General features: G+C 39.6%; 1 protein-coding gene across 3 annotated transcripts in view; it reads left to right on the top strand.

Annotated features, from left to right (window-relative positions):
• FHIP2A (FHF complex subunit HOOK interacting protein 2A) overlaps nucleotides 1-13,597 on the top strand; it is a 37,544-nt gene extending 23,947 nt beyond the window's left edge. For all 3 annotated transcript variants that reach the window (XM_006076968.4, XM_044935488.2, XM_044935489.2), the window contains exons 11-17: nucleotides 27-196; nucleotides 592-735; nucleotides 1,963-2,053; nucleotides 4,330-4,473; nucleotides 9,402-9,542; nucleotides 10,122-10,225; nucleotides 10,326-13,597. In XM_006076968.4, the coding sequence (XP_006077030.1) occupies nucleotides 27-196; nucleotides 592-735; nucleotides 1,963-2,053; nucleotides 4,330-4,473; nucleotides 9,402-9,542; nucleotides 10,122-10,225; nucleotides 10,326-10,431 (900 nt within the window). In that variant the 3' untranslated portion in view covers nucleotides 10,432-13,597. The remainder of the gene's footprint in view (nucleotides 1-26; nucleotides 197-591; nucleotides 736-1,962; nucleotides 2,054-4,329; nucleotides 4,474-9,401; nucleotides 9,543-10,121; nucleotides 10,226-10,325) is intronic.
• Nucleotides 13,598-23,955: the final 10,358 nt, after the last annotated feature.

A 23,955-nucleotide genomic window follows, 5' to 3' on the forward strand; every position in this document is an offset into this window, starting at 1 on the left:
TGACCTTTTATCATTTTTGGTTTCAGATCAGCATAATGACATTAAGAATGTTCGAACATCTTTTACAAAAACCCAATGAGCACATTCTTTACAACTTGGTCCTAAGAAATCTTGAAGAAAGAAACTATACAGAATATAAACCTGTGTGCCCAGAAGATAAAGATGTAGTGGAGAATGGTTTAATAGCAGGAGCAGTGTAAGTTTCTATCCAGCTCTGAATTTAACATTTCATATTAAGTCATAATTTTCTCCCCTCTTAATTTCTCTTCTCTTCCTTCTTCTCTTAAAGTATTTAAAAAAATACTTTAACAGTTTAAAAGGTTTTTTTAAATAAAATTTAGATGTCCTGATACTATTGTCCCTTCAAATCACAAGCGGCAGTATCTATTCACTAAACCTAACAAAGTCAATATAACCTTGAGTTTGATGTTAGTAAAAAATGTTAATTTCTCTGTACAATATAAATACATTCATTATTCCTTAATTCCTTTATTAGCAAAATTATGTAAAGGTTTCTGAGAACATAGCAGAGAATCTTTTGGTTTAGAAAATATAATAAAATTTTTTTATGCATCATTAAATTAAACTTAGAGATCTGGAAGAAGATCCCTTATTTACTGACATTTCACCAGATAACACTTTGTCAAATCAAGAGTGGCTTAGTTCCTCACCTCCTGCTACTCCAGACCACCCCAAAACCGATGGGAAAACTGAAGTCCACAAAATTGTAAATAGGTGAGTTGCTGTATGTATTTGACTTACATCTCTTTCACTTGTTTTTACAACGTATAACAGCTCTGCTCTTTGATCATTATAGAGATGTCATGAACTCATCTTCCCTTTTTTAAAGATTATGTCATCTTTTTGAAATGCTGATGTAGCTAGTGAACAGCCTAGAGGCAACAATGGATACAAAAGAGGAAAAAAAAACCCTCTAGAGTGATAGTGATGAAAGTAATCTTCAGGGTACTCTTTCTTTCTTTTTTTTTTTTTTTTAAATGTAAATGATTTTAAGTAATTCCCAGTTGGAACAACATTGAGAATTTCCAGTTTGACGAATTGAACTTACTAGCCATGTACTCACATGTGCTAAGTGGAGGGCTATTTCTTCTCATTAGTTTGTGTTTTTATATATATTTTTAAACTAAATTAATTAGTTTATGTTTATTTATTTTTGGCTGTGCTGGGTCATTGTTGCCTTGCTCAGGCTCAGGCTTTCTCTAGTTGCGGAGAGCAGGGTCTCTTCTCTGCAGTGTGTGGGGGGCGGGTTCTCGTGTTGGAGCATGCGCTCTAGGTGTGCGAACTTCAGTAGTTGCGGCACATGGGCTCACTAGTTGCGGCACATGGGCTCACTAGTTGCGGCACATGGGCTCACTAGTTGCGGCGCAGGGACTTATTTACTCCGCGGCATGTGGAATCTTCAGGACCAGGGATCAAACCCCTGGCCCCTGCGTTGGCAGGTGGATTCTTATCCACTGCACCACCAGAGAAGTCCGTTATAAAGGGTTTTTTTTAAGTGCCTTTTCCCCAGTAATTTTCTTCTTTTTCTTCCTCTGCAATCCTATCAGTGACGTGCCAGGTGCTGCGAGGTGGCTTTAGAGAAAACTCCACACTAGTGCAAGATGCATAGTTAGGGTGCATGAGAATCTAAGGTTCTGTTACGTAAAAGCCAGTTTCCTGAGACTAACAATCATCAGGGCTCTCTGTCATTCCCTGTAATGTAGAAAAAGTCATCTTCTGCTTGATTTCTACTTTAAGTGGAATGAGTAATTTTTAAAGAAAACCTTTAAAATAATGACAGTATTTAATTAGTAAATTGTAGGACTGATTCAAGATAAATACTTTAAAAGTTTCCATCTGCATTTGGCTAAACAGAAGATACTGCTAGATATTTTAATACACATAGAGATATTGAATTGTGAGAGTATTTGTGTTACTGATGATGGCTGTTTTTCCTTTAAGTTTCCTCTGTCTGGTCCCAGATGAAGCAAAATCATCCTACCACGTGGAGGGCACTGGATATGACACCTACCTCCGAGACGCTCACAGGCAGGTAGGTGAAGTAATCTGACGCGAGATATAATAAGATGCACAGACACAGCCCTCTCACACGGGCCGCGGTTATTTCTCCAGAGGTTCCCCTTTCTTAACCACTTGAACTTTCTGTCAGTGACCTGACTGCCTTTCACTGAGTGTATGTCTCTGTCCCAAGATTTCTCTGTGCTTCCTCCCCACCCCCACCCCTTTTCTTCCTTTTCTTTCTGTCCTTGAAGTTATTTCTCCCCTAGATCCTTCTCCCTGCTGATCTAAACCATGACTTTTAAATGATTCTAGCATTACTCCCAACCCACAGGCTGCTTCCTTCCCTCTTCCCCACTGTTCTCACTCATCTGTACTTCCCAAGGACTGCCTCTTCAGCCTCTGCTTGCCAGCTTTCCACCTCCCTGAAACCACTTTCTCAAACGTCTCCTCTTAGTTATTAAGTGGACTTCTCTCAATCATCTTTTCCCTCTGCAGCATTGTGTGTGTGTGTGTGTGTGTGTGTGTGTGTGTGTGTGCGCGCGCGTGCATGCTCAGTCTCTTTAGCCCCGTGGACTGTAGCCCACCAAGCTCCTCTGTCCATGGGGTTTCCCAGGCAAGAATACTGGAGTGGGTAGCCATTTCCTTCTCCAGGGGATCTTCCCGACCCAGGGATTGAACCGGCATCTCCTGCACTGCAGGCGGATTCTTTACTGCTGAGTCACCAGGGAAGCCCCCTGTAGCATTTTACATTTTACCAAATTCCAAAGTTTTGAAATGCCTCACATCAGAAAAATATGCATTTAATTTTCATTTAAATCTTTTGGGTGGAAGTGTGCTTTTATTGATAATTAGCTTGCATGCCCTTACAGTTAATTCATGATGCTTTAAGCCTAAATTCAAGTCCCCATTACTATGTGAATAACTAGAGTACCAGGGTACCAAATACATTCATACAACAATAAAATAGAGACAATGAAAGCAGCCCCAACCTCAGTAGTACCGATTGGATTTTTAAACTACTGTGATTCTCTCTGAAACGTTTTATTTCCATATTCTGATAACAGAATTGTTTTAGGAATATTTGAAATGAAACAAAAAGAATAGAAAAAATTTAGACTTATTTTCTAGCTCAGAAATTCAAAAAATTTAATATAAAAATACTTTATTAAATATTGGGATGTGGTTTTATAAAGATAATTGTCTATTGAAAGAAATAGTTTAAAATTCACAAGATATTGAAGAAGTTGGGTTTTTAATCATTTTAAATATGTCTTTCTTTTAAAAGTTGAAGCTAGTGCTTTGTAGTAAGAATATATTTTAATCTCAACTAATTTGTAAACTACAGATGTCAAAGTAATTTTGCTTTATTTAATAAGGAGAATATGAAAAGGAAAAGAATATGGAAGAAAACTATGCTCCAAATTTTTTCTTTTAAATTCCAGTAGATTGCATGTCAGAGAAGACTTTTAAATTTTCTTTTTATTATAAGAGATATTCTTGTGCTTACAAAAATCCATATTGTGGTGTTCCTTACTGATAAAATGGATAGTAAGGGCCAGTTTCCACTTACTTTTAACCCATCATGGACCAATGCTTTTGTAAAATATAAAAATGAAATACCAGAAAAATGAAAAAACACTAAATACAAGCCCCAGTTATTTTATTAGATTGAACAGATGTAAAATTTCACTCAGTGAAATTGAAAAGTGTCTAAACCGGCTCTCCGTGTTTGTACTCGTCTCGTTGCGGTGGTAGTGAACAGTTTCAGACTGCGTGCAGCAGCCCTGTTTCTTCCCCTCGTAACAGTCACAGCGACGTGCCTGGGCGAGCACATGGCAGCAGAGTCAAGCTTGCCTCTCAGATGACATGCATCTGTTCACCTGTTATAGTCCATCTACGTTGTACATTACATGTGACATTTGAGAATAGATTGGGAAATGTGGCTAAGACTTACTTTGCTTTCTAAATACTCTACATCTGTGATGCGTATAAGGAAAGGGTTGAAGTCCTCCAAAGGGAAGGGCGTATGCTTATGCTTGCCCCAGCAGTGCGAGGGGTGCTTTGGTAAAGTTAGAATCTGCCTGCTTTCTCCCCAGCCTGTTGGTACTGGTGGCTGTAACCATACCTGTGCCTCTCTGCAGTCAGGGTGTCATCTATGCCATCTTCTCCCATCTCCCATGGTACCTGACACGGCAGACACTCAGCATTCGAGTGGATTGTTATGCTTATTTGGGGAAATTGTTTCTATTTAATCTCAATCTGTTTTTGCTCAGTTCTTCTTTAATGAGTCAAATGCTTTCTCCGCAGTTCCGGGACTACTGTGCTATCTGCTTAAGATGGGAGTGGCCTGGCTCTCCAAAAGCATTGGAAAGGTGCAATTTAGAAGCAGCTTTTTTTGAAGGTCATTTTCTGAAAGTCTTATTTGACAGGATGGGAAGAATTCTTGATCAGGTAATAAGTTTTAAAGTATTAATTTCGTATTATTTTGTTACCATTCACCGTGGGTTCTGTTTACATCTTAGTTTACATCTTCAGTAGTTTTATTGTTTTCTTTTTTCCACCAGATGACTTTTTCATAAAGCTTGATTGCCAACAATTGGTGGGTTTCTGATGCATTCATTATATTAAAACGTTGATCTGGCCTGAAGGTGTTACAGATTTGTGTGTTTACTTCTCATTGTAGGCCATTGTCTTATTAACAGTAGTCTTAACACCTTTTGGCAGTGACTAGAGTGCTTTCCTAGAAAGCCTTTTGGTTAGTACAGGTACAGATAGAGTGAAACTTGTTGAGTTGAAGAAGATCTTAAACGTCATTTCAAACCAAATCTTGAGTGCTCTGGTCTCGCTAAAATTACAGAACAGTATTAGGTGAACCTGCTTCTTCAGACAAAGAATTTGTGAATGATATTAATTTTCATAAGGGGAAGTGAAATATAAAAAGTCAATTTACTTATTTCAAGGGAAGTAAAAATCACTGGCAGCTGGTATGCTGCTGTGTCTCTTTCACCGACTGTCAGGAGAACTGAACTTGAGGTTAGAGAATCCCTCCCTCCCCTCTCTCCCTGACATATAGAGTAACAATAGAGCTTTGAAATGTTTTATATGTTGATATGGACACTTGAAGTGAAACTATGTGGCATTAAACTTGCCTCAGCATGAAAACTGAGTTAGCCAATTTAGAATTAATTTGAAATCCTATATTAAAGTGCTTGTTTTTTTTAGCATTTTAGTTAAATATTTATACGAGCCTAGGGAGTTACAAAAGAAATTTATTGTACAATCAGGCTGTCTTCAATAACCAGAAAGCCAAATAAAGAAATGATAATTAAGAAGTATTTCACTGGGTTGACTTCAGTCAGCCCTGTTTCTGATAATAATCAATAAAGACATAGAGTCAAGTCCTTTTTTTCTTTTAAAAACAATACTAAACACACTATATTTTTCAAAAATTAAGGCTGTGCCAACACAACAGTGTCATGAATACCTGATATCATAACTTCTCAGTTATACACACAGAAATTAGCTACTTTATTATTAATTATCCATAATAATGTTTAATCCCAGCCTGGTTAGCCTGATACTATTAGGGGTATCTATGTACTATGAACATACAAGCAAACATCATCTTTAGCAAAAGCAGTTAGAAAAGAGAGAAAATGAAATTAAACCAAGCACGTTAGACCCACCAGAACTTACGATTATCTTTGCAATCTGATTATAATGTTCTTATCTGAAAAGGCTTGAGAAGTCAAGGTTTTTAAAGATGGAAGGCTTGAGGCTAGGCTCCACAGTTCACTCACTAAGTCACATCACCTGATTTCTTTTAACATCCTAACAACATGTACTGAATTTCTGCTGTTTCATTTTTTGCTGATTGATATTTAATACTTAACAACCAAAGTATTCGGGTCCAATCCCTGATTTGGGAAGATAACCTAGAGAAGGGAATGACAACCCAGTCCAGTATTCTTGCCTGAAAATCCCATGGACAGAGAAGCCTGGTAGGCTACAGCCCATGGGGTCACAGAGTCAGTCAGGACTGAAGGGACTTTCACTTTCCCAGTAGGTATTATGCTGTATACCTCTTGGCACGTAACCCGCCCCTCCCCCCGCCCCACCCTCCCCCACCCCTCCCCCACCCCTCCCCCACCCCGCCCGCCAGTGGGGAGGTTTACAATAACCCTCCCAGTGTATTGTGCCTTTGTGCTGGTTCTCTAGACTTAGTTTGAATCTGATTAAACAAAACACCCAGGAGATGACAACAATTAGTACCAAGTCAGTAATCTATAGAAATTTTGACCAAAAGCACTCAAAAGGAATCTAAATATTAAAAAGTAGTTTCTGAATTGAGTGGAAAGATCCCCTTGGAATCCCCATCACACTTGAGCATTTTTCCTTCCATCTGTAGAGCACTGACACAGAGGATACACGGGAGACAATATCCTGAAATGTTTGCAGTTCTTTTTCTTTCACCAGATAGCTCTTCACCGTGCAAGTACAGTTCAGACAGCGTCCCACTCATTCTTCCTGGAACCCTGAGTGATAGGCACAACAGCTCCCTGTATTGTATAAATGACGAATCCTTAGTTTTAGTTAATGTGACTTAGTGAATGAACTGTGGAGCCTAGCCTCAAGCCTTCTGTCTTTAAAAACCTCGACTTCCCAAGCCTTTTCGAATAAGGACTTTATAATCAGATCGCAAAGATAATCGTAAGTTCTGGTGGGTCTAACGTGCTTGGTTTAATTTCATTTTCTCTCTTTTCTAACTGCTTTTGCTAAAGATGATGTTTGCTTATATGTTCATAGTACATAGATACCCCTAATAGTAATCAGGCTAACCAGGCTGGGATTAAACATTATTATGGGTAATTAATAATAAAGTAGCTGATTTCTGTGTATAATTGAGAAGTTACGACATCAGGTATTCATGACACTTGTGTTGTCACACCCTTAATTTTTGAAAAATATAGTGTGTTTGGTATTGTTTTTAACTGTAGTGATTTTAAAAAGATAGTAAAATGCTAAGGTCCACAACAGAATGTAAAGAATACCAGGAGAAATGTGGGGAAACCCAAGTTCAAAGGGAAAAATTTTAATTTGGGCAACTCAAGTGAGCTGTTCCTCACATTTTCTCATTGTTAAAGTGAAGTTGGCATTACTTGATTTGCTTAAAAGGACTATGGGGGGATAAAAGTAATTTAAATTGCTCTTAAAAATATAAAATCTTGTTAAATGCAGGTGTTATAAGAAATTTCAGAGACTACCAAGTTGTTGAGATTTATCAATTCTTATCATTTTGGCCATCCACATATTTGGCCTTTAGTAAAAGAGTTGAGTTAGCAGGTGACATCTAAGTCAAAGTTCATTGTCCTAAAATTCACACCTTGTATTTAGGGTGAGCTCATTTAAAAATGGGCCAAGTCCATTTAACATGTCAGAAAAATCTAGTTAACTTTGATTTCAGGTGAACACTCTATAAAGTACAACATAATCAAAATAACAGATGCAAACAGTTACTATTAAGAATCCCCTAAAAAGCCGGCTTGTTTTCAAGTTATTACCAATATGAAGTAGAAACCATTTCAGAGTATGATGGAACAGTTTCTATCTAGCTGAATTTTATTTTCATTTTCACAACATTAAAATATAATCTGAGCCAGCCTTAAGTTTCTTAAACAACCAAAGATATAGCTTCTTGTTTAAAAAAGCTTAAAACCAAAGTAACACCATATAGAGAAAATTAAGTAGTAATATATCATTGTTAAAAGCTAAGTTTTGTCAGTTTATTTACTTAAAGCACCTATAAATGGCAGAATTTAGTGACCTAAAAATCTGAACTGCCTGAAATGAAGTCACATACAATACTGTACTTAAGTTGTATTTTAAATGATTTTGTCCACGTTTTTTACCAAATGTTTTCTTCTTAAAGATTTTTTAAAGTGTTTCCTTTGTGCCTAAAATGCAATCTAATGTAAATTCATTGTTTTGAATTGAATCTTGGAGAAGGCTATTCTGTCGCCAATATTATCAAGTAGGAGAAGATGCCCTTCAGTCTATCCTTCAATGGGTGTTGTATCTGCTTTCACTTATCTTGCGTAAAGCTAGATTTTAAATAAGAGTGACTTAGGGGAAGTTTTCTTTCAGAAAATCTGTGTTCATGACTGAAATTAGACTTTAGCACAGGACTTGAATTTTTATTCATATAACAGTATCTTTGATATCTTCTGGCACATGCTCAAGCATTGGTCATCCTTTGAATGCCAAATATTTACTTCTTAATTGGTATTCATTATGATCAAGGGCTTAAAAGCTACTCAGTGAATGAGGGTAAACCATTCTGATTAACCATTTCTGGTTAATATTATCTTGGTCCTGATTCACTTTTCCCTTCCTCCTGCTGCAGCATCTGTTTCTCATTCATCCAGTCACTGAGGTTCTTTCCAGCCTTCTCACTGAAGTCAGTTTTGTTTTAGCCACTCCGTTGCCCCTGACTGCTTAGAAGAAGAAAACTGAAAGGGAGGAGAGATTTCTGTTGAAAGTTCTAGGCACAATAATAGCAACTCTTTTTGCATATCATGCATCCTGCTTTGATTTTGACACATACTCTGTAAAGCACCTCCAAGCTGCTTTCTATGAGGAATAAACAGATTAAGTATAAAAAACTAATAAAATTGTAATACTGTAATACAAAACGTGTATGAGGAACTTTACACAGATATATAGTCATTGTTTTGGAAGAGTTAATGCTGTTGCCCAGTAAAGGTGGTGATCCTTTCTGTAATCGTGATTTTTTTATCTTCTAATTCACTTTTAAGGCTTATGGTAGTTATTTCTACCCCTCAAGTACTTTTACTCTGTTGACAAGGTTCTGTGATATATATGACTTTATTGTATGTATGCTTTTGATAATTGGCAGCAGTTGAATAATTTAAAACAAGGATTGTCATTTCTAAAATTAGATTACTTAAAAGATTTTAATACCTTCCCTTTTGTCTTTTGTCTAATATTTAACGTGTCTTCTATTGTTTGTAGTATATGTCTTTTTGGGTTTTGATAACCTCTTGAACTATCTTACTAACTTAAAAAGCCTGCAAAAAGCAGAGACATTCTGTCAGTGTTACATATTTATTTTTCCTATATGTTTATGTGCATGCTTTTCTGCTTTTAAGGTTTCAGGACTGTGATGTATGCATTTTGAGACGGTAAGAGCTAGAGCTAATTTAGTTACAGATACTGTCATTGTAGAAGAGCATATAGAGAAGGATTAAGATGGTAGATTGTCCTTTCTTGAAAAGACAAACTGAAATGGTAAATTCAGTGCTCAGGTATATACATAGAGATAATGTCAAATATCTTTTTCCTTTCTCCCTCTCTTGTAGCCATATGATGTCAACTTACAAGTAACATCGGTGTTATCTAGACTTTCTCTCTTCCCTCATCCACACATACATGAGTACCTCTTGGACCCTTATGTGAACCTTGCGTCTGGCTGTAGATCTCTATTCTCTGTAATCGTCAGGGTGAGTTTTCAGTTTTGTTATATTCTCCAGGATTGATCAGCCTGACCAATTAACATCTTAATAACATTGTTTGTAATTAGTGTTATGTAATGAAAAATATCTAAAGAGCCAACTCATTAGAAAAGACTCTGATGCTGGGAAAGATTGAAGGCAGGAGGAGAAGGGGACGACAGAGGATGAGATGGGTGGATGGCATCACCGACTCAATGGACATGAGTTTGACCAAGTTCCGGGAGATGGTGAAGGACAGGGAAGCTTGGTGTGCTGCAGTCTATGGGGTCGCAAAGAGTCGGACACGACTGAGCCACTAAACAGCAATGATGAAAAATATCATGTATTTTCTGTTTAGAATTATCTTACTGCAGACTGTGGAGAAAAAAGGAAGATTCATTCTCTTAAATAATACGTGTAACTCTTGTATTTTAAGGGATAGCTGTGGGTCCTTTGTCCAAGATTGTTACGTGAATAGTGAAAAGTGACAGTCTTCATTTAGTAATAGGAAATGGAATTTTTTTTTTATCCTGAAAATCCCCCATGGAGTTGTTCAGGAACTGAGCCCCTTTCGTCCCTGTGACGCAGGTTGTTGGAGACCTCATGGTTCGAATCCAGCGTATTCAAGACTTTACTCCCAAGCTTCTACTAGTCAGAAAGCGATTACTTGGTCTGGAGCCTGAAGGACCTGTGTAAGTCAGTGTTTCTCACGTTGTTTGTCTAAAGCTTTTGCCTTCATTTGATGATCTGTTAATATCCTGAATTGATTAATTGCCTGCTTTCCCTTCCTAGGATTGACCACATCACCTTGTTGGAGGGTGTGATTGTGCTGGAAGAGTTCTGTAAGGAGCTGGCAGCCATTGCCTTTGTGAAATACCACGCAGCCTCCACACCCTAAACAGCATCTTTCAAGTAACCAAGGGAACAGAACTATCATGTACATTTCATCAAAAAAGCCTCAGTTCCACCCAGCCACGTGACAATAAAAAGCCTTTTTAAATGAAGCATTGCTGTAAACTGGACAGAACCATTCAGAACCCACTGAGTGGACGCTCTCAGTACAGTGTTGTGTGATGTTGTTTTCACTGGCTTTATCATAATGGTTCTGTATATAAAGTTGCACGTCCTTGAATCCAGGATACAATCAAAGGAACTTCAGGAAATAAGCATTTCTAATGCCTGTGTGAAAAGCTGCAAAATTTCTGATGTCATGACTTTGATGATATTTCTGTTAATCCAATATCCTTTTAGGTAGCAAGGCCTTTTGACATTCTTTGGGACTCAAGTGCTTACATTCTTTTGGATTAACAAGTAGCAAAAAATAAAAAACCAAAACCCTAATTTTATAACTTTTTAAGGTCAGAATTCTTATCAAACAAAATATTTAAAAGAACTGCAAATGAGAAAAAAAAATACAATTTAGAAACTATCAAATGAATTAATAATAGAAGATAAAAATGTGTAGAACACCATTAACTTTCTTCAGCTTTTCTAAGAATAACAGTTTAATATGGTAAATTCTTGATTAATATATATATATATTTTTAAAGAAACGTTCTTTTACTCTTTTGTGCACATAGCCAGGTTAGTGATTGATTTTCATGTATGGGTCCCAGTTAATTTAAACTTTGTCATTTTTGCAACAACATTGAATTTGTGCTCACCATTGGTATTGTTTACTAAAATAGTATTTTTTAAGCTGATTAACATGTATTGGGTTGAGACCCTTTTCTTTTTTTCTATCTCTGCGTCCCTCTCTGAAACTTGCTTTATAATTTGATTTTCATATTGAAACGCATTGTAGTATAGGTGGCAGCAATCAAAATGCCAATGGCGTCCTGAATGTTTACAGTTTTTTTTCTCAGTCTTTTGTTTTAAGTCATTCTAAAGAGATTTAAAAGCAAACCAACCAATCTGTCCTGTTTACATATGAAAGAACTTGGGTAAAGTGGTATCTGTGTGGGCACGGGTGCAGGAAGGAGTGGTGTGCTCAGCACGCGTGTCCTTGGCTTACACAGTGGGGTTTGCTGATCCACTTTCTATGCTTCCTTTTAAGTGACGCTTATCACTCAAATATGCTTTTGAGCTTTCTTGGGTTTTTGTTTTGTTTTTTTGGTTGATGTGTTAAGCAGCAGCACTTTGCTCCTTGCCTTCCCATGTACTGGCGTTTGTGGGAGCAGCAGTCTAGCGAGCCTTCCAGCCTGAAAGGGACCGAACTGCCCCTTGAGAACTTGTTTAGCGTATGTGCATCTCTACATCCTACAGCGTGTGCGTAGAAGCATATTTTACACCTACTGCTAATTTTGTTGTTTGTTTTCCGATTTATTTTGTAGTTAGTTTTTGCTATTTATTAAGAACAAAATGTCAAAAAAATTATGACTATTCTTGGCTTACTTACCACTGTTAAAAATGACAAAAAAGCTAAATTTCTAAATTCAATGCAAATCTTTTTTAGCTCACTCTAGGAGATTTATTAAGCGAAACAATGAAGAAATAAGCGGGAGATAGTTACTTTGTGCACGTTTTTCTTTAAATGATTTTTAACTGTGGGAAGGCATATTATTCTTTTTGCTGTATTTATTGATGTAAGGAACACTGCAACATCTTTATTTTAGATGTAATTGTAGTCTACTTTGATGTAGGTGTATTTAAAATAGAACATTAAGAGGTATTAGATATTTCTTAATGTTTTCATAGAGTTCAATAAGTGTAATGGCAATGTTACCTCGAAAGCCAAATACTATTTTATCCTTGATTTCACAATGGGACCTTTTGGCTAATCCATGAAACCAAGCTCAGAAAAGCTTTAACTCCTATTTGTGTGTGTGTGTGTGTGTATGCTGCTTCTTAAAAGATAATTATTTTCCTAAATTATTATAATGACTTTGATTTGTAATCAGCTAATGCTTAAGGTATAGTTTGCTTATCTTTTAAGTTGGTTTCTGTCCTTCTTTTCTTTTTCTTATTTAGTTCAGACCTAGAGCCAGCACAAGTTCTCAGAGTGAGTCTGTTTTGTCAGTGAAACATTTTGCTACGTGACTAGCCATATTGATACTTTCGGAAGTTGACTGTTTCTGTTCCTTAGCACGTGCAGAACAGTGACTGCCGCACACTGTGTTGGGTGGACAGTACCACCCTAGGGGTCGCTTGCCATAACAAGTTCCAAACTGAACTTTAGTCTTGCTTCACATTGGTGTATGGGTATAACTTTCTTTTTTAAACTTTCTCTCTTAACAGTATAGTCTTTGGCTTTTTTCTTTCTTTTTTTTTTTTTAGTAATGAGCCACATTCTTGACTCGATAGAACTCAAGATTTGTCCTTAGCCGGCCAATTATCATTGTAGTACTCACATTCTAACTCTGTAATGTTCTCATAATGTATCTGTCTGTGCAATATATAAGCTGTGAGTGAATTCATAGCTTTTTGGTTTAATTGTACATTATTGTATGTGTATATCTGTATATATATGTGTGTATATATCTATGAGGACCAAAATCCTTAGCTTGCTTACACTGTTGCTAGTGTAAAGATTATTACACTTAATTTTACGGGGCACAAATTATGGAATTACTTCATAATTCATGGTAACATATTTCCATAAATTATTGCATTAATATACAATTACCATTTAATTATGAAGTTTATAAGTATTGACAGAAGTTACAGTGAATTGCTAAACCCACAATTTATATGGTAATTATATTTTGGATTGTACAATTAATCAAAATATGCATGTCATCGTGACACTTGATGTGTTAAAACATGGTAGGTAATCATATTTCTGGGCCCTGTAAAATAGTGTTACTATAATATCTGTTTTGCCTCCTGCCTTGTTTACATTAAACAAAGGATATTTGGTAAATTTTTCTATTGAACATTGTATAGGTTACTGACAGTGTTATGATGGCCTGGAATTCTAGGTCGGTCATCTCTGAAGAAACTCTTCAGATGGTGATTGTGTACCTACTATCTCTTCAGTGGAGGTTGTAATCAAATTTTTGTGCTAACAATGCATGCAGGACTAAGAGGGATAATTAAAAATAAATAATGTAATTTAAACAAAATATTGTCTTATATTTTTGTAGAAGTCTAATTGGAAACATGTCATTCACTGATAAATATAAAACAATAATTCATAATATACAAAAGGATACGACACGTAACAGTCAGTGGTTCACTATAGCATTGATTCCAGAGAGAGAACAAAAAGGAATGTATCAGAATATTTGTGGAGGGAGAATGTATAGCTTTAAAAAAATCCCCCTGGGTGAGCTTTATATTTTCCACCCCACCTCCTTCATAATCACTTCCCTTAAGAAAGGATTGTTTATGCAATCTAAGAAATGTAATTCATTGTAAGCATTATTTCTTAACAGATTCATAACATAAAAACCCTTCTCTTTAACTGACATTTAAAACAATTTGACTCTAAGCTTACTCCATTCACTTAAGTATTTGCCAAGTCCCTTAATTGGAAACTGAAAGAAACATGTAATACATGGCCCAATGAGAAAAAAAACTGATAGAAGAACAGCACCCGAGCATTGTGAGAGCTCATGGTGTTGCAGATCAGCAAAAGGGAAAACCCCAGCCTCCAGTGTTGACTGAATGACATTCATACTTGTAAGTACACATAGGCCAGATATTCTGAGAAGTTATAATGATAAAGTCCACTCAGCAATTAACAGTCAGCTCTTGGGTATCCTGTTAGATTTACCATGGCTGTTTCCTTCCACCTTCTTCATTCTGAGACTGGTATATGGCACCAGCCCAAGTGATTGTTCCTTGTGCTTTAGTCACTAATTGTGTCCAACTCTTTCGATCCCATGGACTGTAGCGCAACCCGCTCCTCCATCCATGGGATTTTCCAGGCAAGAAGATTGGAGTGGGTTGCCATTTCCTTCTCCAGGGGATCCTCTGGACCCAGGAATTGAACCGGGATCTCCTGCATTGCAGGCGGATTTTTTAACCAACCGTTATGAGGAAAGCCCCAATTGTACTGGGTGGGGGGGCATATTTTCTCAATTGTTGAATAGTAGCAGTTCTGATTTGACTTATCTCTTTATAGAACTATTATTTATATATAGAGAAGGGCAAAAGTCAACTGAAATACTAAAACCAAAAGATAATCTGAACATTAGGAGTGAGATTTGGTTGAATAAATTTGTAGAACGAAACCTTTCTCCTGGCTTAAATTCAGTGCTCCCTTGGCCACATATCTTTATTTTCTGCTGGGCTGGGACACAGGTCAAAGCATATCCAATTAAGAGAGAACTAAATGGGCTGATGTAAACAGAACAGGTGAATTCAGAAACCTTGTGCTGGATATGTGTGGAGATAGAATCTGTAAACCTGTACTAGGTTCTCATAACTCCATCTGTTCCTGAAATGGAAGGCCAGGGTCAGTCTAGCAGGCAGCTGGACAGGTAAGGGATCATATCTGCCAGAACAAGAAGAGGAGACCTGACTTGTATCTCCCTTCCCATTCTCAGTCTTCTTAAGGTGTGTGTGTATACTCAGTCATGTCTGACTCTTTGCGACCCCACGGACTGTAGCCTGCTAAGCTCCTCTATCCAAGGGATTTTCCAGGCAAAAATACGGGAGTGGGTTGCCATTTTGTTCTCCAGGGGATCTTCCCAGACCAGGGATCAAACTCATGTCTCTTGCATCTCCTGCATTGGCAGGTGGATTCTTTACCATTGAGCCACCAGGCAAACCCAATATTCAGGTTAGAGGATCTAAATAAACCAAGAATACATCCTGGGTCTAACAGATGAATCTTTTTCAAAGCACATTTTTCGATTGAGAACTATAACAAGAATTGCAAACTTGAAGAGCTATCTGCAGCCCAGGAAAAAAGAAAAAGGAAAAAGAGCAAGTGACACACACAGCCTGTGAGATTAGAGGAGGCAAAGCAAAACCATCTTTAAGTCTGTTACTGCCTCAGGCCTGTAATTTATGAGAATCATAAAATCAATTTCATCATAATGCAGAAAGATGAGGGGGCATGCACATTCGCTATAGTCTGGATAATGTTATATTTCAAAGCCCTGAAATGAGATTCATTTATGTAATAACATGAGAAATGTATGCTTCATTCCACTCACAAATAGAATAGCATGTAGGGTTTTAATTGATTAGACTTCCCAAGAGACCCGTGTACAGCAGATTTCTAGAGGGAAACAAACTAGTCATTCCTCAAATATTATTTTTCTGTGTTTAAAATACACTTTCCTTCTTAAATCTCTTTATCCTGTTGCTCTTATCAACAGTGTAGCAAGTCGCAGAGCATTTCATTGTTCTGTGATCTTTGTTGGCTACTTCAATTATTAAAGTGTCCTGCAATCATCATATCAATTCCATTTTAGAGATGATTAGCAAATAGAACATCTTCTTCTTGAGTCGAATTGGTGTTGGGTTCCAATGGAAATGGAAGTTGAGAAGAAAACGTCTCCTTTTAGGATATAAACATTACCCCAATAGTCCATGTACCTTGGACTCCTTGACAATAAACAGGTTCTGTTTACAAAGACCTGAATTTTCCTTAAAAAGATCCAATGTGATGGAGTTTCAAGGAAGCTTTTCCCTTAAAATACTGTTGGCAAGAGCACATGACTCATTGGAATTTGGGTTCCAAACCACATCCCCAAAATAAAAAAAGCTGTAAATGTGAATGTGCATAGCAATTTCTGGGTGTTTTTCTTTGGAATTTGACATTGAAGTAAAATTCGCACCATTCTTAGTGGTGGGAGTCTTTTTATGCACAGCCTTTAATATAATTGATATTCATTGAGTTCTGAGTATTTCAAAGAAAAAGCTGATATATATCTTGCCAAGTAGTGTTTTGCTCATTTATTATCGTTTTTATTTCAGTAGGAAGAAAAAGACCAGGGAAGTGTAATTAGTTTGACATAGATAATTCTGGGCTGAGCATTTCAATATCAACACTGTTTTAAGGCCATTATGAAAAGTTATTCATCCTCATGATACAGTGTGCCATTTCTATACTTTCTGATACAAGACTATTGTATTCTGGCCCTTCCTCCAGGGAGCTGTGTGACCAGTCACTCAACTGTGCCATAAGGCCTTAAAACTGAAATCCTCACTATCAGCCTTTTTTGGATGAGAAAGACATTCAGTTCAGTTCAGTCAGTCAGTTATGTCCGACTCTCTGCAACCTCATGGACTGCATCACGCCAGGCATTGAACAGATATAAATGCTGAGTTTTCTGCTGTTTCTGAGGTTATTTTTAGAAAGATCTTGCAAATTTATCATACCCTGCATTACATTTTTAAAAAAAATCTGCGAACTCTTCAGAAATCCCCACATCACCATGGAAGCTGAGCTGATCCCTGTCTCTTACAATGATTTATTTTTTAAAAGAATAAGGTATTTTACAGAAGTAGTTAAGCTGCCTTCAGCATTTCGGTTCATCAAGACCACTGACATCAAAAGTCTATACCTCTTATATCAAAGGAAGGGCTCTGCTCTCCTGATGTGACTTTCCAAAATGATCCTGATTACAGTGGAAAGAATCTTCTAGCTAAATACATAACCGAGCTCTGTGTTTATAAATATGAGGATCTGAGGTCTAAAATGGACTGTGCCGTGTCGCAGGATTATAGTAACATCAGTGGTGATGCTCAGCCAGTATTTACTGATACCCTATCTAGCTTTCCCTGGAGAAGGAAATGGCAACCCACTCTAGTACTCTTGCCTAGAAAATCCCATGGACGGAGAAGCCTGGCAGGCTACAGTCCATGGGGTAGCAAAGAGTCAGACATGACTGAGCGACTTCACTTTTGCTTCACTTTTATCTGGTTTTGGCAAAGGGAGGGGAGTCCAGGAAAGTGTGTGTCTTTGAGAGATTTGCTTTTTAAAGAAGAGGGGATGAGGCGAGTTCTGTGCAGATGATGAAGACTTGCTCCTTCATCTTCAAATCCACTCTTCCCTATTCTTTAGGGTCCTAAGCTGGGATTCCACAAATTATATTTTTCCTTTACTAGCTGGCTTTCTACTAGGTTTTGTCAATCAAGGGTTCAAGAAGGAGACGGGGAAACCCGAGGGGAGAAGGAACTTCTTTGAGTTTACTTACTGATCCAGACATACCTGTTCAGAATTGGGTTCTCAGCAGTTGGTTTTGGCCTCTGTATTATGTCGGTCCTAGAGGAGGGCATGGCAACTTACTCCAGAATTGTTGCCTGGAGAGTCCCATGGACATAGGAGCCCGGGGGACTACAGTCCATGGGGTCGCGAAGTTGGACAGACTGAAGAGACTTAGTATGCATGCATTACTTAAGCTCTCCCAGAAACAGTTTCTTCAGGCTTCCCAGAGGCAGCAACAGCAGCGTAGTAATGCCCTCTCTCAGAGGCCTGAGCCCCGGCTTCCCAGGGCCCAACCTGGGTTATTACTTCTGGAGCACCACAGAGAATCACCCTTCTTCCTCACTCAGCCCTCCAACATTAGTGTAATGAATTCCCATATTAAATCCCCTCTGCTGACATCTCTATGGTATAATTTTTATTAGGGCTTCCCTGGTGGTTCAGAGAGTAAAGAATCCGCCTGCAATGCAGGAGACCCCAGTTCAACCTCTGAGTCGGGAAGATCCCTTGGAGAAAGGAATGGCTATCCATTCCAGTATTATTGCCTGGAGAATTCCATGGTTTCTATTGTCCTGATAGGACCCATCTCGATGGCAGTATCTTCCTGTCTGAGCCTCAGCCTCAAGAGGACAGCCCCACAGACATTTCTGATGATGCGGATGTTCTCCTCATGTTTCTTCATACCTTAGTGAGAACATGGCCATCTGGACCCCATCTGGAGATATTGTTGCGTACTCATGGCCCACATAAATCTACATTCCTGTCTCCCTAAGCTTTTGCATGCCTTTTCTACATTACACTGGGAAATTCTGGCATCTCAACTCTCTGGATATTGGCCATTATTGAGCCACCAGTAAGTCCAAGGATACTAGAGTGGGTTGCCATTCCCTTCTCCAGGGGATCTTCCTAACCCAGGGATTGAACCAGGGTCTTCTGCATTGAAGGCAGATTCTATACCATCTGAGCTACCAGAGAAGCCCCACCAATGAGAACACACATCATTAAATCTATCAAGAACACTGCTACAGCCATGTCCAGATGGGTGAGCTGACATTAAATCTAGACTCCCATAAATACATCCATACACTTGGCCTGATTTAATGACACATTTTTATCTTCCCTTGACTCTGTTCCCACAATAAATTTACTCCTGACCTCTTTCCACACTGCTGTCTTTGGAAGTGAGTTGCAATGCACAGTCTACGTTAAGAACTGGGGAGTTACATGCTATCTTGTTGAAGGTTGAGTGTCTACATAAATTATTTGCAGCTCTTCAAGGAAAATCTATGTCCCCTCCCCCATTTATTTATTTATTCAATCCTGCATATTGATAATACTCATGAATATTTATTATCTACTTCAGGCTATAAGCCAGTGCTGCTTGCTTGACTTGTCTGCTCAAATTGCCCCAGTTGCCCCACTGACACCACCATCAATGTACGGGTTTCTTTTGGTTGGTTTTTTAACATCTCCTTACTTTTTGGCATTGCAAGATGCTCCAGGCTCATCTTCTGTGTTTTCTGCCCTAATCCTAGAATCAGCAGTTTCTTCAAGCAGCACCAGGGCCATTAAAAAAAGAGAGAGAATTCTGCAGCAGTTCATTGACTTGACATGAAGCTTTGGGTCCAAATAGCCTAAGAAAGGCTATTGGACTAAACGTGTGTTATTTATAAAGCACTTCTGACCAGAGCATTCTTGAAACAGACCAGAGGACACTGATATACCATCTGATTCAGAATGGATGACAGAGTGAGAAGAACAGTAAGACTTATAGACAAGAGGGTCCGTGTTAACAGAAGGGAAACCTCCACAGTCACCAACACTGTTAGCTCGAACGTTGCCCCACAGAAGTATTCAATTTTAGACTTTCCTGTTATTTCCAAAGGAATCATATACGGACAGGATTGAAAGAAGTTTTTCAAAACACAGCTTTACACTGTGTCCATGAATTATATTACTTTATGCAAATCTGATAATTAGCTAGTAACTCATTATATATTTGCTATTAGAAATATTAACTTGCTAATGATAAGAACTGACAATCCACTAGAACTTTTAAAGCCTGATTTTGGCTTTTCTTCATTCTAAAGAAGGCTGAGCACTGAAGAACTGATGCTTTTGAACTGTGGTGCTGGAGAAGACTCTTGAGAGTCCCTTGGACTGCGAGGAGATCAAACACTCATTGGAAGGACTGATGATGAAGCTCCAATACTTTGGTCATCTGATGCGAAGAGCCAACTCAGTAGAGAAGACACTGATGCTGGGGAAGACTGAGGGCAGGAGGAGAAGCGGGCAACAGAGGATGAGATGGTTGCATGGCATCACCGACTCGATGGACTTGAGTTTGAGCAAGCTCCAGGAGATGGTGAAGGACCAGGGAAGCCTGGCATGCTGCAGTCACAAAGAGTCGTACACAACTTAGAGACTGAACAACAACGACATTCTAAAAACACCTGGAAGACTCAAAGGGTGGAGGGAACCTAGACCTCTCTGGGCCACAGAGGCTCTTGGGTAGATACATTTTCCTCTGACAGAACTGGTTTGCTTAAATCTGTACAGATGAGAATGCAATTATTCTAACCAACCCACATGGGTTGCGTATACTTCTGTGCGCTCTGGAAAGGGCAGCATTTGTGTATCTTAACCTGTATCTTGAAAGCTTTCCCGTCTCTGAAGCTGGCTTGCATTAAACATGAGACGCTGATAAGTGCTGTTGCCACATGGAATTGCAGGCAGCTCTTCCCAGCCCTGGGTGATCTCACCTCAGCGGGAAGGCGCCGGGGAGGAGGGCTCAGGCCAGCGAGGATGTGCGCGCTGTGGGAAGAAAGCTGGTGTGGGTTTTGATTACAGAGGGATGTTTTTCTTTACTCTAGCGATGGACTGTTCCCCTTGATATCCTGTGAGGAGTGTGTGACATGCTGGGAGGACACCCCGAGGATTTCTGAGGGAAGATAAAAACCTTCCTTTAATGTGGACAAGAAACAGGAAGAAAGGAGAAGAGAGGAACATGAGAAGATCCAGAAGGAAGAAAGAAGCTCAAGGAGAAAGGGCTGCAGGAGGGCGAGGGCACAGGGGAGACCCCCAGCCCTACCTTACAGCTGATCAGCGCTTGGCTCCTCACATCCACCGCCCTCCTGACTTCCTCAGTCCTCTGGTCTGGCTGGTCTCTGGGTCCTGCCTCCTCTTCCTCTTTCTACCTTTTCTTCCTCCATCCCTGCATCCCTACCTCACTCCAAGCTTCCCTTCACCACCTGGCATAGATTTGGCACCATTCAAGCTCTGGGACCACAGCTGTCCTCAAGGAAAGCAGAAGGTCCCCACGGAGCTCGCAGGTCTGGCATATTTCTGTGCGACCGCATGGGCTGTAGCCTACCAGGATCCTCCCTCTGTCCTTGGCATTCTCCAGGCAAGGATACTAGAGTGGATTGCCAGGCCCTCCTCCAAAGAATCTTCCCAACCCAGGGATCAAACCCACATATCTTATGTCACTGGCATTGGCAGGTGGCTTCTTTACCGCCAGCGCCCCCTTGGAAGCCCCAGCGTATCTCAGGTCCGGCTCTGACATTTGACTTTGCGCCTAGTAATGCAGAATTTGACTTACTCCCACGACTTGTTCCTGGGAACAGCTGCCTGCCAACTCCTTCCTACCTGGCATTGCCATCCATGCACCATTGTTGCCTGGCTGTGAGGCTTCGGGCACCCAACACTACCTCCCTGAGCCTCGGTTTCCTCATCGGTACAATGGGAACAGCACCATTTACCTCAGAGGGTTGATGTAAGGACTGGAGGAGAGAATGATGTCCTAGCACTGTGCCTGGGACCAAATGGGCACCAGGTGAGCAGTAGGTCCTTCTCTGCTTCTCAGTCCCCTCAGAGTCCTGGACTGATTGAATTAAACTGGTGGAAGCTTACATAGGAGCTTTCTGGACAAGTTTCCCAGGTGGCTTTGATATGCAATGAAGTTCTCTCCACCGAGGTTAGTCTTTCCCCACCTGCCAGCTCCAGGACCCAGGTCTGCAGACCCGCCCATTGTCACCCTGGTGACTCTTCCTCTCCTCAGCGGTCCTCTCCCCTGTCCCCCCTCAGGCTTCTGCCCCTACACGAGGGAAAGAGTTAAACCGAATATTCTGAAGAGTTTGTTTTGCTCAGTATTTACACTTTCCCTGTTTCCCTGACTATGTTGATGGCATTTTCCACCCCCATAAATGTACCCGAACATTCTGAGTCGGTTCAGCATTCCCAGTGTTAATAAGCAAGTCTGTAGCTTATATCAGCAACTGATGTCACTCCTGACAGCAAAGAATTAGACTGGAAACTTTGTCCCAGGTTTAGGGTTCCAAGTCCAGCTGCTGACATGTCGGGAAGGGGCACACACTGTTACTAATTCAAGGGAGCTTTCAAAGGGCAGCCCCACACCCCGCCAGTCAGTGGCTGAAAGGGAGGCCAACTCCATGGGAGGCTCTGCCAGGCAAGGTTCAGAGCAGACTTTGGAACGATTATTAAAGACACAATGAGAAAAAAGAGACAGAGACAAACAATGGGAAGAAGAGTGAACCCAAGCCCTGCTGAACAGTTACCAAGTGTTGCCACAGGAGGGCGATGTCGCCAAACAGTCTCTCTGGCCACCAGGCACGGCAGTGCCCAGGGAATGAATTCTGGCTGGAGTTTCTAATTCCATCAGTTAGTAGGGCATGTGAAAATTGTGATGCTCCTCCTGGAATCCTAATAAATATGTATATATTAATCTCAGACAACAAAATAAATGAAAGTAGAATTTTGCATACAACCAGATATACTAGGTCAGTGGTCCTCAATCCTGCTTGAAGATCAGAATCACTTAAAGAGATTTAAAAACTGTAACCATCTGGGCTCCAGAAGAAACTGATTAAGTCAGGGTTTCTGGAAAATGGAGCCATGGTATTTGCATATTTTTAAAGCTCCCCAGTGAGTCTAATGTTCACTCTGAGAGATTCTAATTGAGACAGGCATCAAGAGAAAATTTTAGGGAGAAAATTTTAATTTTGGTAAATGCTACCATGTTTTCTCCAACAAATTGGAAAATCACTATTGGTATTTGATTTTAGAGGTAGAACTGCTTACCTCTCGCAGAAGGGCTCCTCTAGAAGGGATCAACAGTTGAGAACTTCTTCATAAAATCACCTTGTCTGTGGAAGCCCATTTTCAATAATGCCTTTCCAGAGTGCAAATTATTTTCTCCAAGATCAAAATATCTAGGATTCTGACAAAACTGAGGTCAGAGGAGCTTTAATTTTTTTAAAGAAAAGGGAGAAGAAAACTTACATTGACTTTTCTTACCCCTGTATATAGACTTTTCTTGAAAAGCCAGAAAGTTATAAAAATCATCTACAATCCCTCTTTTGCTATTGACACTTTAATGTATTTCCAGTATTTTATGATTCTATGTATATTCTTAATCTGTGAGAGCTACATAATTTTGTTTCATCCTTTTTACCCTAATATTATGGTATGTACATTTTCCATACTTTAAAAAAACTTCTTTGGAAGTCTTACAAATAGCTAAAATCATACCATATGAATACCCTTCAAATTACAAAGTGACAGAGAAACATGAGAACATGTGTTTTATGTTCACACTCCAGTGTTGTTGCTGTTGTTTAGTCGCTAAGTCAGGTCCGACTCTTTGTGACCCTATGGACAGTAGCCCTCCAGACTCCTCTGTCCGTGGGATTTCTCAGGCAAGTGGAGCAAGTTACCGTTTCCTTCTCCAGAGGATCTTCCTGACCCAGGGACTGAATCTATATCTCCTGCTAGACAGGCAGATTCTTTACTGCAGAGCCACCTGGGAAGCTCTATCCCCCACTGCAGGCCTTGGTATTATGCTTCTAGTAGAAAGTAGCTGCATGTTGTTAGAGGTAATTTACATAGTCTCTTTCTAAGAGGCCTGGGGACACCAGCTGGAATCTCGGGCCCAGTAACATTTCCTGGAAAGGGACTCATTAACCAAGCTTGGGTTGGGAGTCCTCAGCTAATTCAATCAGCTGTGGCATAGGATGATTGAGGTGAGTTCACACCGTGAGAGACGCGGCTGGGAGTTCCCAGCTGTAACCTTGCAGGCAGTGGGATCAGGATCAGCCTAGGAGAGCGGAGGCTGGGCTGGCGGCCCATGGGTGTTTTCCACAATCTGTCCTTCCTTAAGTTTCTCTATGAGAGGAGCTGTGTGGGAGTCAAAGGACTGTACTCAAAGGAGCTTAGAATCCAAATGAGGAAACAGTATGCATGAAACAAGGAGTAAAACAACAGTAATACCTGCTTCTTTTTACTGAGCAGACACTTGGT

This window comes from Bubalus bubalis, chromosome 23 (genome assembly GCF_019923935.1).
Source record: "Bubalus bubalis isolate 160015118507 breed Murrah chromosome 23, NDDB_SH_1, whole genome shotgun sequence".
NCBI lineage: Eukaryota > Metazoa > Chordata > Mammalia > Artiodactyla > Bovidae > Bubalus > Bubalus bubalis.